This window comes from Protopterus annectens, chromosome 3.part0 (genome assembly GCF_019279795.1).
Source record: "Protopterus annectens isolate FY-2018-M chromosome 3.part0, PAN1.0, whole genome shotgun sequence".
Lineage (NCBI taxonomy): Eukaryota > Metazoa > Chordata > Ceratodontiformes > Protopteridae > Protopterus > Protopterus annectens.
The window spans coordinates 45,965,287-45,983,392 of NC_056731.1; the positions used below are offsets into that span (position 1 = coordinate 45,965,287).

General features: G+C 48.9%; 1 protein-coding gene across 1 annotated transcript in view; it reads right to left on the reverse strand.

The window, feature by feature from the left end:
- The window catches only part of MLLT10 (MLLT10 histone lysine methyltransferase DOT1L cofactor), a 2,165,838-nt gene that overhangs the window by 888,566 nt on the left and 1,259,166 nt on the right, over window positions 1–18,106 (reverse strand). Inside the window, exon 5 of the mRNA XM_044065494.1 lies at window positions 9,145–9,714. Coding sequence (XP_043921429.1) covers window positions 9,145–9,714 — 570 coding nt within the window. The remainder of the gene's footprint in view (window positions 1–9,144; window positions 9,715–18,106) is intronic.

Below are 18,106 nucleotides of genomic sequence, written 5' to 3' on the forward strand. Positions count from 1 at the left end.
GACGGCTCCGAGGCCGATGTAGGAGCCGAGCTCACCTGCGCCGAAGCTCCGAGAGAGAGAGAGTGGGGCCGGACAAGGGTCCGATGCCACTCGCCCCCTTGGAGCTGACGAGGGAATCCCGGTGCCCACATCCCTTCACGGACGGCACCACCGTGGGGATCGGAGCCGACGTCTGAACCGAAGGAGATAAGAGTTATCGGAGCTGATGGTTCTATTACACGAACTCCGGCTCTGAACTCTTTGGAGTCGGAGGAAGAACATAGAGAGAAGTGGACGGAGCCGACACCTGTTGAGGAGGGGTGGACAACATCTTGGCAAGTGCCTGCGACTTTAGCAACCTACTGACTACTCTCTCCACATCATGATCCGACAGCCTAGAGGATGGAGAGGAGTGAGAGGATCGGTGACTGCGCTTGCTCTGAAGCAATGGAGACTGAGGAGCCGAATGACCCGATTCAAGTGAAGGGGACCTCATCCTCTTGTGGCTCCGCGAAGGCTCCGAAGTTTCTGATGGAGCCGACGGGGAGATAGTCTTATCGGTGAGAGCCGGAACCGAAGCAGAAGGTATAGTCTGAACCGAGGGCGGTTCCGAACTTGCAGCCGACGGCTTGGTACATTTAGAGGATTTCATAGGCTGAGAGCTCTTGGCCGGTGAATCCTGGGGTTTTAAAAGACCCCTAAGAATAAGCTTATTCTTATGCTCCTGCAGGACTCTTGGACTAAAGGCATGGCAGATAGAACAAGAGTCCTGCAGGTGCACAGCGCCTAAACAATAGACGCAAGAAGTGTGCTCATCTGTCAGAGACATTTTCTGACAGCATGAGTCACACTTCTTGAATCCAGACACGGAGTCTTTTGACATCCTGAAAGAAGGAAACAATTATAGCAACAGCTACCAAAAGCAAAATACAGTCTACACAAAAAACACACTGTACAACAAGACTATAGCTAAAGTTTTTTTTTTTTTTTAATAGGAAAGCCTCTAACTTAAACGGCTAGCCTATGAAAGAAAGGTAGAAGGAAAGCCTCTAACCTAAATGGCTAACCTGACAAGAAGAGGATGGGGGGGAGGGGTAGGGGAGAACTCTATAAGTTAAACAAGTTCTCAAGGAAAAGAAGGGATACTACAACTAAACACTAGCTATCACAAAAAACAAGACTAATCGTTAATAATAAAACAGTGAACATATAGAAGTCTAGAGTAATAAAGTTATACAAAAAACTTTATACGAGCCTGAGCCAGAAAAATGACACCTCACAGCTGAAGCAGCAAACGAGATCTGGGTAGCTATCGCTAGGCATCATGGGATAAGGAGTAGCCTCGAGCCAGTAAACAGCTCTCGAGCTATAATAGATGGCCAGGAGCCGAGGATCAGCTCCGATCCCAACCAGCAAGAACGAAGGCGAGATAGACAACTTAACATCATGTCTTACTCTTTTTATACTTAAATTGCCTCTGTACTCTGATGATGCGCTTATACTCAAAATTTTAATTAGGTTGCACTTGTGTTTCCTAAATAACAACGTTTTCTTTGAATCTTTGAAAACAGACACCGTTCGTGGCAGTCTTTATGGGGAATCCATCTCCCACACTGGCATTTACCCTTCTTGGATGGCATGAAACCCCATAATCAACAGTAATTAGAAGTTATGTACCTACCATAACGTTCCATGTTAGTTGTCTTCATCTCGCCTTCTTCTTGCTGGATGGGTTCGGAGCCGATCCTCGGCTCCGACTCGGCACTAGCTTTAGCTCGAGAACTCCTTTTACCAGCTCGAGGCAACCCTATATCCCATGATGCAAGGCGGAACTACCTCAGATCTCGTTTGGCAGCTAACTAACCCTGCTAAAGACTTATCCTAATATAATTAGGAACCATGGTTCCTAAAAGAAGTCCTCATAACAATGCTCCAGAGGAAGCAATCTAATAGGAACTCTCCAAGATCTGTCCAGGCCAGGGGAAGGAGGGTGGGACGCAAGAAGAAGGCGAGATGAAGACAACTAACATGGAACGTTATGGTAGGTACATAACTTCTAAATGTTAAGTTGTCAATCTCGCCTTCATTCTTGCTGGATGGGACCGCGTCCCTAGCACCTGTATCCCGGGTGGCTCAATGGAACAGACTCTTGAGAACAGTGGAACCAAAACTGGCCCTATCTCTGGAGGCCAAATCCAACTTGTAATGAGATACAAAAGTATGAGGCGTGGCCCAAGTAGCTGCTGCACAAATAGTGTCAATGGGAAGTCTATCCTGAAAGGCTACAGAAGTGGATAGACTCCTGGTCGAATGAGCTTTAGGCTTAGAAGATAGTTGTTTGCCCTTTAGAGAGTACACATAGGAAATGGTGGAAGTCAACCATCTAGATAAGGTCACTTTAGATACTGGAAGACCCAACCTGCTTCCTGCATAGGAGACAAACAATTGGTCTGATTTTCTAAGTTGTTTAGTCCTATGTAAGTAGTACCTGAGCTGACGATGAACATCCAAAAAATGCAGCTTCTGTTCAGCTCTGTCAGAATAGTTAGGAAAGAAAACTGGTAGATCAATAGATTGGTTAATATTGGCTTGAGATACAACCTTGGGAAGAAAGGAAGGGTTAGTCCTGAGCGAAACCCTATCCTTATGAAACACCAGATAAGGTGAGCGAATACAGAGGGCCTGAATCTCAGAAACTCTTCTTGCAGAAGTAACAGCCAGCAAAAATATAGTTTTCCATGTCAACAACTTTAAAGAACACGTAGCAGACGGTTCGAAGGAGGTAGAATTAGGGATGCCAACATTAAGTTCAGATCCCATTGCGGAGGAGGATGTTTCACAGGCGGTTTTAGGAGAAAAACTCCTCTCAAAAAGGCTTTGCATAACCTATGAGACATGATGTTATTGTCCTGCAAGCCAACATGAAATTTGGAAATAGCAGCCATTTGTACTTTGACTGTAGATGATGACGAACCTGAATGAAAAACCTCCGCCAGGAAATCCAAAACAGAATGTATAGGAGCGGTGAAGGGATCAATATTTCTGGCGTTTGCCCAAATAGAAAAACGTCGCCACTTGCTAGCATAAACAGTTCTAGTGGACGACTTCAAAGAAGACACTAAAATGTCTCTGACTGAGTCAGAAATCATTGGTAGCCTGGCTAGGGAAGGAAGTGGAGCAACCAAGCAGTGAGGTTGAGAGAATGAATGGCTCGGTGCTGCTGACCCGACTGGTGGATCAAAAGATCCGGAACTGGGTCCAGATGCCAGGGCTGCACCAGAAGGTGACGATGTAGAGGCGGAAACCAAATGTGTCGAGGCCAATATGGAGCAATGAGGATCAATTTGGCTCTCAAAGCGGTGGCTTTCTGAATGACTTGTGGAATCAATGGAAAGGGAGGAAAAGCATAAAGAAGTCCCGAGGCCAATCCTGGGTTAGAGAGTCTCTCAAGGGTTGGCCTGGAAGAGGAAATAGTGTGAAGTAATCTGGGCACTTGCTGTTTTGAGGGGTAGCGAAAAGATCGCAACAAGGGTGCCCCACTTCAGAAAAATCTGATCCACTACAGACTGATTGAGAGACCACTCGTGAGGCATCAGAATAGATCTGCTTAGCCTGTCCGCCAATAGGTTGGACCTGCCGGGGATGTGCGTTGCTATCAGAAACCGCTGAGAAGAGATCGCCCATTGCCAAAGTCTGAGAGCTTCTCGACATAAGGGATAGGACCTGGTTCCGCCCTGTTTGTTGATGTACCAGACCACGGACATGTTGTCCGTCTGTACTGCAATAGTCCCTGTGGGAAGAAAGTCGAGGGCTTGCAACGTTAAAAGCACTGCTCTCATCTCCAGGACATTTATGTGCAGGTGGTATTCTATGGGTTGCCACGTCCGTGGACCATCCTGCCCTGATAATGCCCCCACCCGATCAGAGAGGCATCCGTGGTGACTGTGGCAACTGGAGGAGGGGAACAAATGGTCGGCCCTGCTGAAGAAGAGGGGAAGATACCCACCATCGTAGATGAGCCCTGCAAGACTGTGTCACTAAGATCTCGTGTCTCATGGGCAGATCGTGGTACGACCACTGCGTGAACAACATCCACTGCAGGAGACGCATGTGGAAGCGAGCTAGTGGAAGAAGAACAATGGCTGCAGCCATTAGGCCTAGAACCTTCAAGACAAACCTGGCTTTGACCTTGTTGCTTTGTAACAGAAGCTGAACAAATTTCTGGATGTCCAGAATCCTTTGATTTGTTAGTCTGGCTAACATTTTGACGGTATTTAACTCTGCCTATAAAGGTGATAGATTGGCAAGGCAGCAGAGAGGATTTTTCGAAATTCACTGAAATTCCTAGACTCTTGCAAAGCTGTAAGGTGTAATCTCTGGACCGAAGAAGCTGATCCCTGGAGGTGGCGGAGAGGAGCCAGTCGTCCAAATAAGGAAACACTTGGAATCCTCGGCGTCTCAGGTGAGCTGTGACCACCGCCATGCATTTGGTGAACACTCTGGGGGCTGAAGTGAGGCCAAAGGGCAGTGCTCTGAATTGGTAATGACTGGCTCCCAGCCGAAAGCGGAGAAACCTTCTGGAGCGTCTGTGAATCTTTATGTGATAGTACGCATCCTGAAGGTCTATCGAGCACATCCAGTTGTCCTTGCCCAGAAAGGGCAGAATGGATTGCAGCGTGACCATCCGAATCTTGCCTTTTGACAGACTTGTTTAGTCTGCTTAGGTCTAGTATTGGTCTCCAATCTCCCGTCCTTTTGGGGACCAAAAGAATCTTGAGTAGAAGCCGGATCCTACTTGGTCTGCGGCACTGTTTGGATGGCTCTTTTCCCAGGAGTTTTAAAACTTCCTGTTTTGCCAAATCCCTTTGACCGGGTGAGATGTCTGGAAGGGATTGTAGAGGTACGGAAACCTTCGAAGCGGATTTTGTAACCCTCGGATATAATCGACTGTACCCACTTCTCTTGTGATAGGGATTGCCAGGCTACTGGGTACAGCGAAATCCTTCCCCCGACTGCCTCCAAGGGTGGACAGTCGGGCAACACCTCAGGGATGCTGAAAGGGCTTCTCAGGAAGAGGCTCCCTGTTGCCCTGGTTCTGAGGACCCCCCCTGCCTCTAGGGCGGCGTCTATTATTGTTACCCCCTCTGCCTCTAGGGGTAAACTGACCACGTGTGTCCGGTGTAGCTCCTTGGGCTTTACGGAACCACATCTTCCCCCCCTTCTGACCCTTGGGATATGGTCTAGAAGGAGTGGAAAACTGGACTCCAACGGCAGAAAGAGTTTTACCGTCTTGTTCACATCTGGTCAAAGTATCCTTCACCTGAGGTCCGAACAAAGCCGAACCGTCAAAGGGGGTGTTGGTGAAAGACGCCTTAAAGGGGTCCGCAAAATTACACAGCCGCATCCAGGCTTGGCGTCTAAGAGCAACACCTGTGCCTGCGGCCCTGCTCGCTCCATCGGCTGCATAAGATATGAGCCGCATGGAGGAGTTAGATATCGAATTCAGGATAGCTAGCTGAGAGGCAATCTTTTCCTGAGCCCCAGCAGCTGAAGGATCCTGGACTACTTCCCCCAGTTCCTTGAGAATATCTCGTTGAAGCCTGGTGAAGTGACAAAGGTAATTCAGCGAACGCATTGCAAAGGTCGCTGAAGAAAACATCCGCTTTCCATACCTGTCCATGGTCCTAGAATCCTTATTAGGAGGATGGACAGGTACTGAAGGATCCGCCAGTTCCTTCTTAGTGGCCGCCGCCACCACCATAGCATCCACAGAGACACCTTTGGACAGGAACTGTTTGTCCGAAGGGGCCGTGATGAATTTGGATGGTCTCCTGGGGACAGGTTCCACGGAATCTGGAGCCGCCCACGCCTTCCGAGCCACTACCTGCATGAGTGGGTCGAAAGGCGGAGACACCCAGGAGGTGGAGGGTCGGGATCCAAAAGCCTCCAGGTATACCGACTCATCCTCGGAGGGGTCAAAGGAGGGCCAATTCCCCCTCTGTTTGAGGAGCTCAAGGATGTCTGAAAATGAGACATCCTCAGAGGGGGACCGTGGGGAACCCTCCGACTCATCTAAGTCGGTATCAGATGTAGTAGACTCAGGGGAGTCTGTGTGTTTCCTCTTACGTCCTCTTCCGAGGGGTTCACCTGCAGGGTCAGGAGAAACCTCGGAAGAGGAGGAAATTCCCAGTGGGGAAACCTGGGGCGATGGATCCCTGGGCCTGAGAGCAAGAGGCTGGCAAGAGGTTTCTGCAGGCACTGATGAGGGAGGAGCTAGAGGGATAGACCGTTGACCAGGCTCAGAGGCCAGGACACTCCTCATCACCTCCAAGGCTCCTCTCCCGGGAGACCTGAACACACCCGCTCGAAGAAACAGGAATGGTCGGCTCCAAGGAGAGAGAAGGCTCGAGGCAGATGTCGGCCGAGCTTACCAAAGCCGAAGCTCCGAGAGGGAGGCGGGTCGGACAAGGGTCCGATGCCACTGGCCCCTCGGAGCCGACAGTGGAAACCCGCGACCGGATCCCTCCAAGGAAAGTCTCAAGGAGGAGATCGGAGCCGAGGATGACGGAGCCGAAGGATGTATCGGCTCCGGCATCGAAACAGTCGCTGTCCCAAGAGCTCGGCTCCGACCTCTGGTGTGGAGTCGGAGGAGGAATCTCAAGAATTGGGGCTGTAGCGAAGTCTGTTGAGACGGGCTATGGAGCATTTGGGCCAGTGCCTGAGACTTCAACAGCCTGCTTACCACCCTCTCCAAATCGTGGTCAGACAGCCTGGAAGATCTCGAAGATCGGCTCCGATGGCTCCGCTCCGACAAAGAGGAGACCCGGGCCGAGTGGATACTTAGTATCGAAGGGGACCGGGATCTCTTGCGGGCGGAGCCATCGGAGCGAAGTCCCTTGAACCCCAGATGGAGCCGAGGATCTCGGCTCCGATGCTGGATAAAGTGTCGGCTCCAGCCGAGCCGACAAAGCAACAGTAGTCAGGGTATCGGAGCTGGCGGCACCGAACCCACTACTCTGGCAGAAGAAGCATCGGTTCCAGCGGGCGATATCGGCTCGACGGGCGGAGCCACCGAAGGAGGCTTAGACACTGTAGCCTGAGCCGGTGGCTTAAGAGGTTTTCCTGCCCCTTGCTTAGGAGGAGAACCTTCAGGTTTCAACAAACCTCGGAGGATCAGTTTGTTCCTCCTTTCCTGCAGGACTCGCTGGCTAAAGGCATGACACAACGCACAGGAGTCCTGCAGGTGCAAAGGCCCCAGGCAATACACACAAGAAGTGTGACCGTCTGTCAGGGACATTTTCTGACAGCACTGGTCACACTTCTTGAAGCCCGAGACCTTGCCTTCCTTAGACATCCTAACAGGATATACACACACAGTCCCCACAAACGCACAACTTAATCCCTACACAGACACACAGGAAGGGAATAACTTGGGGAACTAGGCCTGACTAAAACTTTCACTGAAAAAACTATATTAAAAGTTTAAAAAAGGAAGGGAATAGGGTGGGCTGTACTAAATACAGGCTAACCTGACACTGAAGGGAAATTAAACCCCTAACTAACTTTTTACTTATTTAACAAGAAAAACTTACCTCAGCTGGCAAAGGAGACCTCTTTCGCTAAGCGGCAAACGAGATCTGGGGTAGTTCCGCCTTGCATCATGGGATATAGGGTTGCCTCGAGCTGGTAAAAGGAGTTCTCGAGCTAAAGCTAGTGCCGAGTCGGAGCCGAGGATCGGCTCCGAACCCATCCAGCAAGAATGAAGGCGAGATTGACAACTTAACATAGGAAAGATAAGTTAAAAAAAAAAAAAAAAAAAAAAAAAATAAAAACCCTCCAATGGGGCACTTACCTGCAATGGCTTCGAGAACTAGCAACAGAACAGGCATTCAGACTGATGATCAAGCAATGGTATTCATAGGCTGGTACTAGGCTATCGGCCCTAGGGCCTACACAAGCCTAGCCATAACAATTCCCTGGATATTTCTTCCCACACTGTTTACTTCCCTGGCCCCTGTCTAGCAGGGCGAGTGACGTGATCCCCAGGTTGAATTTCCTTTCTCCCATCCAATCATCAAGGTTCCTTATGAAGAGGGCCAAAGAGGCGCTCTGCTTGACATGTATGGCAGTCTATTCCAGTCTATTCAAACTGGTGGCAAAGAAGTTCTGAGGATGGTAAGTCTGGACGTCACTTTTATGCCCTATGCTGCGTAAGGAACACAAGTGTGATGTATGGTGTACCTTAAAGCAACCTAAAGGCTTTCGTATACTGGCAGGACATCAGGCTGCCCTTGGCACAGGATCTCTTCCGTAAAGAATACTACAACAGTGAAATGGAAGGACATCTGTTGGTACAGATTATGCTCTGATCACGCTATAATGCTGCGGGATTATTCACAGACTTTTTTCTCTGTTCACCCTAAAACAGGTATTTAATTTTAGTATGTTTTCACATTACGTTTCTAATGATACCACTGAGTTACTGTGGTCTCTTCTGTTCAGCATCAGCCTGGACTTCTGGGGGCACACCAGTTTCCTCCCATACCCCAAAAGCACGCAGATAGGTAAAATGACAATCTTCCAAACTACCCCTGTGTAACTGTCTCTGTTTTGTAATTAACAAGTGTCTTAGTACAGGCTCAGTTCTTTACTTTTTGCCCACTGGTTGCCAAGGCAAGCTCTCTCTCTCCTGTAACTTAGGAAAATAAGGGTAACAGAAAATGAATGAATTCCGCACTACACCTGTAGGACTTGCACTAATATATAATGATGAGGGTGCCTTACTACTGCTCCAACACTATTTTAACAGGGAATCAATTTCTGAAGACGTCGACATTCTAACAACTCATTATCAAAAACACAAGAGCAACAGGGATGAGAGTTGTAGCTTTCCTATGTACAAAGCACTGCTTGAGCACATCAACCAGATTTTATTGCCTTGTGTAAAATATACAGGATATAGATGTGACTATAAAATTACTTATAAAATCATTTTAAAATCAAACATTATTTGAACATAACTCAAGAGTACAGCGATCAGTACTTAATTTTATGCTCACAGTTCTTTAAACATCTTTAAAGCTGTGAGAATTCATATGGGCTTTCTTTAAATGCTTCATCACAGACGGCATATCTAAATTAAACCAAACAATAATCAGACATTACCTGCTCCCACAGGAGATGAACTAACACTTAGACTTTGCAGACTTCCATTTCTGAGCAATGTTGGCGACTTCTGAATACTTGTACTTGAAATGCTTCCAGCAGCAGATGCCACAGATGATGCTGGAGAGGATGAAGATGTGGACATATGAGAAACATTCTCCTGCATTTTGCTTATGTTTGGTCTTCCAGGTCCATGTTTTCCTCTTTTGCTCCCCCTTCTTTTTTTGTCCTTCACAATGGCCTCTTCCGTGCCAGAAGGTGGAGGGTGTTTATATACAGTAGATGTAAGACTTGTGTTATTAAAATCTCCATGAGAATTTTCAAAGTTTTTAGGTTGTGAAGTCCCAGCTGAAATTGCTGGAAGGCCCATTAAGGATCCAAAACTAGAAAGGCCATCTTGGGGGGACGATTCTGCTTTAGACACATCCCTGGTTGACGATGATGCTTGCTGCGACAGGATGGAACTGTCACTTCGTAACTCAGAGTCTGTGAATCTCAGAAATTCCTTAGGAGACTGGCCCAAACTGCTAGGTTGGGATTTCACACTGTTAGGATTTCCCAGAAGGCTGCCTGCATTTTACAAAACAAAAATAACACAAAGATTTAGGAATTAACATGACACCCTTCTACAAAGTGAGAAAGCAGTATGATGTGGATATTTGAAGACTAGGTTGACAGCCAAGGTGGAGATTCATTTTTTTCAAGTTTTAGACAGTGAAATATTTACTTCATTCACTCCTGTCTCCAAGTCACTTGACATCTCAGGTATAAAAGGATAAAAACAGGATCCCATCAGAATAGAGATGCTGCATCTCAGTTAAGCAACTAGGAATTTGTTAAAACAGAAACAAAAGGTGGGTAGTCAAAAATTTAAATGTTTATGACCATGGCTGAAATGCCCTAATATAATTTTCAGCAATGCAACAAATAAAACCTAACAAATAATTCAAAATATGCAAGTACAAAAATAATGTTTTTAATGTGGGTTTCATGAGTTTAAAAAGGACAACAACTATGACAACAGTAACAAATCATAGGGTGGTGGTTCAAGAAAAATGGACAATAGTTTTCAAATATTTTAAAATAGACATTAGCTCTTAAAATGTTAACAAATGAATTACCCTGCTCTTTAATACACCAATACACAATCTCCTGGATATACCTTTCAGTTTTAAGCAACACTATGCAAGCAGTGACCTTAAAGTAAAGCAGTAAGGTCATCCAATTAAAAGCCACAAAATTGAGGATTTCACTACAATCCAGGCAGAATTTCACCATCTGTACTATTCTCCTCCGTTTTAACAGCTGATATGAAAAAAAGCACAGTTGTGTACCTACCATAAATGTAGATGTTCGAGTGTATTCACTGTTGCAGTCATTACACTTGGGTTACCCTGCTGGAAGGCTACCCGCAGTCAGCCTGAATTCCAAAGTCCTGGTCCGGCGTCGGTTGCTGTCACCTCTTCCCTGATGTCAGTGCACCAGGGGTATAAAAGATGCAGCCAACGCCATTTTCTTCAGTTTTCCTTGCCCCAGATGTCAGGTGCCCCAAGAGGGTAGGCTAAAAAATAAAAAGTTATGTACTCACCATAACGTTCCATCTGAGTAGGTAAACTTCATTTGGCAGCAACCTATGGGTCTTCGGATCCATATCGGATCCGAGCCGGCAGTTTCCAACAGCTGAGATCCGAGCTCCAAGCGCCTCCCCCTACCCATAATCCCCTGCCATCCCTACCTGACCTCGGATCGAGTTTGCCTAATGCAAGACCTGCACCAAATAGCCAGTCTATGGTCTGACCTCGATACAATCAGATGACAATAAGAGTAATATAAACATCCGACGGTCAGGGGGAAGGAGGGGGGGACGGTTGCTGCCAAATGAAGTTTACCTACTCAGATGGAACGTTATGGTGAGTACATAACTTCTTAATCTGAAGTAGTTAACTTCATTTGTGCATCAACCTATGGGACAGAGCCCCAGCTACCTAAATCTTGGGAGGTCCTCATGGAAAGATGTTCCGTAGCACTGGAGAGCCAAAGGATGCTCTCCCTCTGAAGACCAGGTCCAACTTATAATGATTTATAAAGGTATGAGATGAAGCCCAAGTGGCTGCCGAACAAATTTCATCCAATGAGACTCTAGAATGAAAGGCAGCAGAGGTGGAAATTGACCTAGTAGAATGGGCGTGGACTCCTTGGGGTGTGGGCCGGCCAGAACTTTCATATGCTAGAAGAATACACTGTGAAATCCATCTGGATAGTGTGACTTTAGAAACTGATTTTCCAAAATTAGTTTTAGCAAAGGAAATAAACAGCTGGTCTGATTGCCTATGACCAGCTGTTCTGTGTAAGTAGAAACGTAGTTGTTTATGAACATCCAATGAGTGCAATTTATATTCGCCTTTGTTTTGGTAAATGGGAAAGAAGACAGGTAAGTTAATAATTTGATTGATATTTGATTCGGAAGAAATCTTAGGAAGAAAGGAGGGACTGGTCCTGAGGGATACTCTGTCTTTGTGAAAAGTCAAATACGGTGGCTTGGCGGAAAGGGCTTGTAGTTCAGAAACCCTTCTGGCCGATGTAATAGCGATGAGAAAGGCTGTTTTCCAGGATAATACTTTAAGATCCACTGAAGCTGCAGGCTCAAAGGGAGGAGCTGTCAAAGCCTGGAGCACAAGCGCTAAATCCCAAGGAGGGACTATGTCCTTCACCGGGGGTCTTAGTAGGAAGGTACCCTTCAAAAAGGCCTTACACAATCTGGTTGAGATCAAAGGGCCTAGGTCACTCCCCACGTGATAATGTGAAATTGCTGCCAGCTGAACTCTGACTGTGGACGAGCTGGCTCCTTGGTCAAAAAGTCCTGACAAAAAGTCTAACACCCCAGGCAACGGAGCCGTAAAGGGGTCTAAGTTTTGTTGCTCCACCCAAACAGAAAAAAGTTTCCATTTGCTATCATAAAGTCTTCTAGTAGACGGCTTGTGGGCCGCCACTAAGATAGCTTTGACTGGAGAAGAGATACCGGGAGTCCTAGCTAGGAGTGGAACTGGAGCAACCAAGCCGTGAGCTTCAGATTGTCCAGATTCGGGATCGGAAGGTCTAACGGGTGCGAGATCAGATCCGGGATGGGATCCAGAATCCAGGGAGGATTCACTAGATGAGACCATAGATAAGGGAACCAAGCCTGACAAGGCCAGAATGGGGCAATGAGGATTATTCTGCTCCCCAGCCGACTTCTGTAAAAACTTCAGCATTAGAGGAAGGGGAGGATAAGCATAAAGGAGACCAGGTGGCCAAGCATGTGCCAGAGCATCTCGGGGGGATTCCCCAGGTGGGGGAATTAGAGCGAAGTAGTCATTGCACTTCGTGTTTGAGGGAGAAGCGAAAAGATTGCAACAAGGTTGACCCCATTTGGAGAATATTTGTTTCACTACTTCGGGATTCGGAGACCACTCGTACGGCAAGAGAATCGTGCGACTCAATCTGTCCGCTGGGATGTTGGACCATCCCGGAATGTGCGTCGCTATGAGAAAGCGGTTGGTGGAGATCGCCCATTCCCACACTCTCATGGCCTCTCGGCAAAGTGGATAGGACCTGGTTCCCCCTTGTTTGTTGATATACCAGACTACCGACATGTTGTCCGTCTGGACCACAAAAGTCCCCATGGGAAGAAGGCTCTGGAGTGCTTGCAATGCCAACAGCACCGCCCTCATCTCTAAGACATTGATATGCAGCGAGTCTCCGTGTGGTCCCAAGTGCCTTGGACTGTCCTGCCTAGACACCCCCCCCCCCACTCAAGGCGAGAGGCATCCGTGGTCACCGTGGTTAGGGGATGGGACATCGCAAAGGGCCGACCTTTGAGGAGGTCTGGGGACTGGAGCCACCACAGGAGGGCCTTCCTGCAAACCCTGCTGAGGCAAATGGGATGGTTTAGAGGGTAATGCAGGAAGGACCATTGGACTTGGAGGGTCCACTGCAGGACCCTCATGTTCAAACGTGCCATGGGCAGCAGGTTGATGGCAGCTGCCATCGACCCTAGGGCCCTCAGGACCAAAGCTGCTGAAGGAGATGGGGATTGAAGAATGGTCCGCACATTGAGTCTCAGGGTTTGAAGCCGGTCCGAAGTCAAGAAGGCTAGGAGCCGGCATGTATCCAATCTGGCCCCAATGAAGTCTATGATTTGGGTCAGCAGGAGGGAAGATTTCTCTACATTGACTGTGATCCCCAGCCAGGGAGCTAGATGGAGGAAAGAGTCCCTGGCCGCGCAGAGTAGATGAATTGTGGGGGCAGTCAGGAGTCAGTCGTCCAGGTAGGGGGGAAGACCTGAATTCCCTGGAGTCTCAGGTGGGCCGCTATCACTGACAAAACCTTGGTAAACACCCTGGGGGCTGTGGTGAGACCAAAGGGGAGGACCCTGAATTGGTAATGACTGGCTCCTAGCCGGAAGCGAAGGAACCTCCTGGAGTGTCTGTCCATCAAGATGTGGTAGTACACATCCTTGAGGTCTATAGAGCACATCCAGTCATTCTCCTGCAAGAGGGGGAGAATGGATTGAAGTGTGACCATCCAGAACATTTCTTTGGTTACTGACAGGTTCAAGAGGGATAGATCGAGGATTGGCCTCAAGTCCCCTGTCTTTTTTGGCACCAAGAAGAACCTGGAGTAAAAGCGCAATCCGAAATGGTCTGGGGGGACGAGCTGAATGGCTCTTTTTTCTAGCAGCTGTTGGATTTCTGCAGCCGCGGCCTCCCTCTGATCGGGGTGGACATTGGGGAGGGATCTGGGATTGCGAGGGGGATGAAGAAACAGGATTTGGTAACCTCTGGATATGATACGAAGCACCCAGCGGTCTGTCGTGATGGACTCCCAAGCTGCCAGGTGCCTCGAAAAATGCCCCCCAACTGCCTCCAGAGTGGAGCAGTCGGGTAACCCCTCAGGGTTGCTGCGTCGGCCGATCAGAGAACGATTCTCTGGACCCAAAACTCCTCGGACCCCCTCTGCCCCTAGGGCGGTGTCCACCCTGTCCTCCTCTGCCTCGGAAGGACTGGGTGTCCGGAGCGTCACGGGACTGTTGCGACTTCCGGAACCACATCTTCTTCTGTCCCTTTTGGTTCTTGGAGAAAGACCTCTGGGGAGCAGAGAAGCAGACTCTGATGACAGACGTCTTCCCGTCCTTCTCGCTCTGGACTAACATTTCGCATACGGTTTTGCCAAAGAGGGCAGAACCATCAAATGGGGCATTAGCAAACGACGCCTTAAAGGGTTCCGCAAAAATCACAGTGGTGGAGCCACGCCTGTCACCTCATGACAACGCCCGCTCCGCTAGCTCTAGCGGCTCCTTCCGTAGCATGGGATAGTAGCCGCATAGAGGTATTAGAAATAGACCTAAGAGTGGCCATTCGGGTAGAGTACACCTGCTTGTCCTCCACCGACATGGACTCTGGGGGCGACCCAGCGTACTCTTTAATAAGGTCTCGTTGGAGCCATATGACATGTGCCATGTAGTTCAGTGACCTTACCGAGAAGGTAGCTGAACTGAAGACTCGCTTCCCAAGGTGGTCCATTGCCCGAGACTCCTTGCTAGGAGGATGGACCGAGGGACTTTCTTGGGCCAGTTCCCTCTTGGTGGCTGCCGCCACCAACATGGCATCTACCAGGGATCCCTTACTCCAGAGCATTCTGTCGGAGGGGGGACTAAGTATCCTATCAGGTCTCTTCGGGACGGGCTCCATAGTGTCCGGCTCCTTCCATTCCCTGGTAGTGATCAGGCCTACCAGGGGGTCGGCTGGAGCAGACACCCAAGAGGTAGACGGGCCTGCTTCAAATGCCTCCAGGAACACAGACTCATCCGAGGTAGGCTTTGGGGCGGTCCACCCTCCCCTTATTCTGAGCATCTACATGATGTCTCCAAAGGGGACATCTTCGGAGGGTGATCTTGGGGAGCCTTCCCCTTCCTCCAAATCTGTGTCCTCGGTCAAGGACTCAGGGGAGTACAAGTGCCTCCTTTTGCACTTGCGCTTGTGAGGGACCTCCTCGGGGGGGGGGGGGGTGTCCGAGGAGGCCTCACCAGGCTCATCATGTCCCAACAAGGGAACTACCCGGGACGCTAGAGCAGGCAGTCCCTGGGGCCGGGTGACAGAAGTCAGAGCCAACTGAGAGAGAGTGCGGGGTGGAACCGTAGCTGTGGCCAGGGGCCTGGAATGCCCTCTCCACCAAGCCGAAAGCCGAAGGAGAGCTGCTCTCTCTGGGATCGAAGAGCAAACCCTCCCTCGGATTCGACGAGCGGATAGGGGTCGGCGCCGACACTATCGGATCTGACGGGCCAGTATGCTCCGACCTGGACAGAGCCGAAGGCAATCTGACACCCTCGGATCCGAAGCTCAGCTCTCGGCTCCGAGAGCTCGGATCCACTGAAAAGGGACCGGACAGACTCGAGGGCGCTGTCGGTGCCGAAGTACCCGATACTATCAGCGCGGACACACCCCCGGCTCCAATGCCACTCGGCTCCGAGGACTCCAAACCCAGGAAGCGGGTTGGAGAAGGAGCTATCGGGGCAAAAAAGGGGGTCGAGCTCCACCCTCGGAGGGGGAGGAAGGAGCACTCCCATTTGCAGTTGGGCCTGGAGGAATCTTCTCATCATCCAGTCCAAATCTGCACCTGTTATGCTTTTGGTGGACCTGGATGACCTCAAGGGAGACCGGGCCCTCCTCCTCCTATGGTCCTGGTGAGAAGCAAGGTGACCGGAGCCGGGAAGGAGAAGGCTCGGAGGTCTTGGAGGGAGAAGCCCGCTTAGCTGGCGGGGCCAATGTAGAGGCCTTGGCCCGCCGCTTGTGGTGCTTCTCCCTGCGCTTCTCTTTTCTGGCTTCCCTATCCTCCTGGCCCAAGGAGGGAGGTTGAGTCCCGGCCAGGGTAAGGGAAGCAGTCGTGGGTACTGCCGCAGCTGCGGCAGGCACCACGGGGGGACCGGAGGTTGGAGCCGAGTCTAGGGGCAGAAGTCCCGCCAGAATCAACTTCGACCTCCGGTCCTTAAGTGCCCTGGGGTTGAACGCCGCACAAATAGTGCAACCAGAGGAGAGGTGTTCAACCCCAAGGCACAAAACGCACCGAGTGTGGCCATCCGCTGGGTATAGCTTATGGCCACACTCGGTACATTTTGAAAAGAATGTCTTTGGGGCCTAACACATTATACTAAGAAAGACACACACACTAGGCCCCAAGCACACACAGACACACGCCCTAAAGCTCTCACGGGGGGGGGGGGGGGGGGGCTAAAATTAAAATTAAAATTTGTAGCGAAGAAAACTACAAGGGGAAGCTAAACGCACACACAACACATATTGACAGGAAAGTAAAGAAAAAAGACAAATTTTTCTCACAAAGTTTTGAATAGAAAAACCCAACGCCTGGAACTCAAAGATCAAGCTGCTGGCTTCAACCGCGGCAAACTAGATCTGGGGTCGGGTAGGGGAGGAGCTTGGAGCTCGGATCTCAGCTGTTGGAAACTGCCGGCTCGGATCCGATATGGATCCGAAGACCCATAGGTTGATGCACAAATGAAGTTAACTACTTCAGATCATTGCTTATAAAAGCATGCACTAAAATAAACAATACCTTCATCTACAAGCAAATACACCACATAGGTTGTGTAGGCTAGAGAAGTACAGATAAGTCCCAGCAAAGAAAGGGGGATGGTGGGTGGGTAACCTGGACTGCAACAGTGAATACACTCGAACATCTACATTTATGGTAGGTACAAAACTGTACTATGTTCTTCGTGTTTCACTGTTGCAGTCATTACACTTGGGTTGAATCCCAAAGCTGAGGTTGGGTGGCTGGGTCTAAATAGAATTAGGAGTGGCTATAAGGCCCTGCAAAACTGCAGTGGCAAAGCATGCCCTGGATTTAGAGTAAAGATGTAAGTGGTAGTGCTTAGTAAAAGTGTGCACTGAAGTCCAAGTTGCAGCCTCCAAAATATCCTTGGTTGGTACTCCTCTGAGGAAGGCTGCTGAGGTGGCTGCTGCCCTGGCAGAATGTGGTCTAATGCCCTTAGGCACTGATTTGCCATGTTGTCAATAGCAAAAATGAATGCAGTATCCCATCCATTTTGAAATAGTCTGCTTTGAGATAGCTTTCCTTGTGATCCTGCAGCATATGCCAATAAAAGTTGCTCAGTCTTTCTGAAGGCTTTAGTCTTGTCCAAGTAAAAGCATAGCTGTCTGTGTATGTCCAAAGTATGCAGAAGTCTCTCCCCCTTATTCTGTGGGTTTGGATAAAAGGTAGGCAAATGTATGGTTTGGTTAAGAGCCACGCTGGACACTACCTTAGGCATAAATGTCGGGTTTGTCCTTAGAGAAACCCTGTCCTGATGGAAAATAATGAAAGGTTCCACAGCCATTAGTGCCTGTAACTCTGAGACTCTTCTTGCTGAAGTTATTGCTAGGAGAAGAGCGGTTTTCCATGACAAGTATTTTATATCTGCTGTATTGGCTGGTTCAAAAGGAGGCAGTGTAAGTTTTTCCAAGACAAAGTTGATGTCCCATGTAGGTATTGGAGCTCTTCTTGGAGGTCTTATGTTTTTGGCCCCTCTGAGAAACTGTCTTAGCAGTGGATGAGAAAAAATAGGGAGATCCATATTGTAATGAGCTAAAATGGCAGAGGCATGGATCTTAATTGATGAGAAGGATAGGCCTTTGTCCAGCATCTCAGTCAGGTATTGCAAAATCTGAGGAATATTAGGTTCTAGTGAGTCAATTCCCTGTGCTTGATTCCAAGCACAGAATCTTTTCCATTTTTCTGCATAAGATTTTCTGGTGCTGGGCCTTCTGGCCTCCAAAATTACATCCATAACTGCTTTAGAGAGAGGCGTGTTTTGAATGATTACATTATCCGCCATGCAGCCAGATTTAGGGTTCTGAGTTGGCTGTGCAAGATTTGATTGTTCTGTTGGGTCAGCAAATGAGGTATT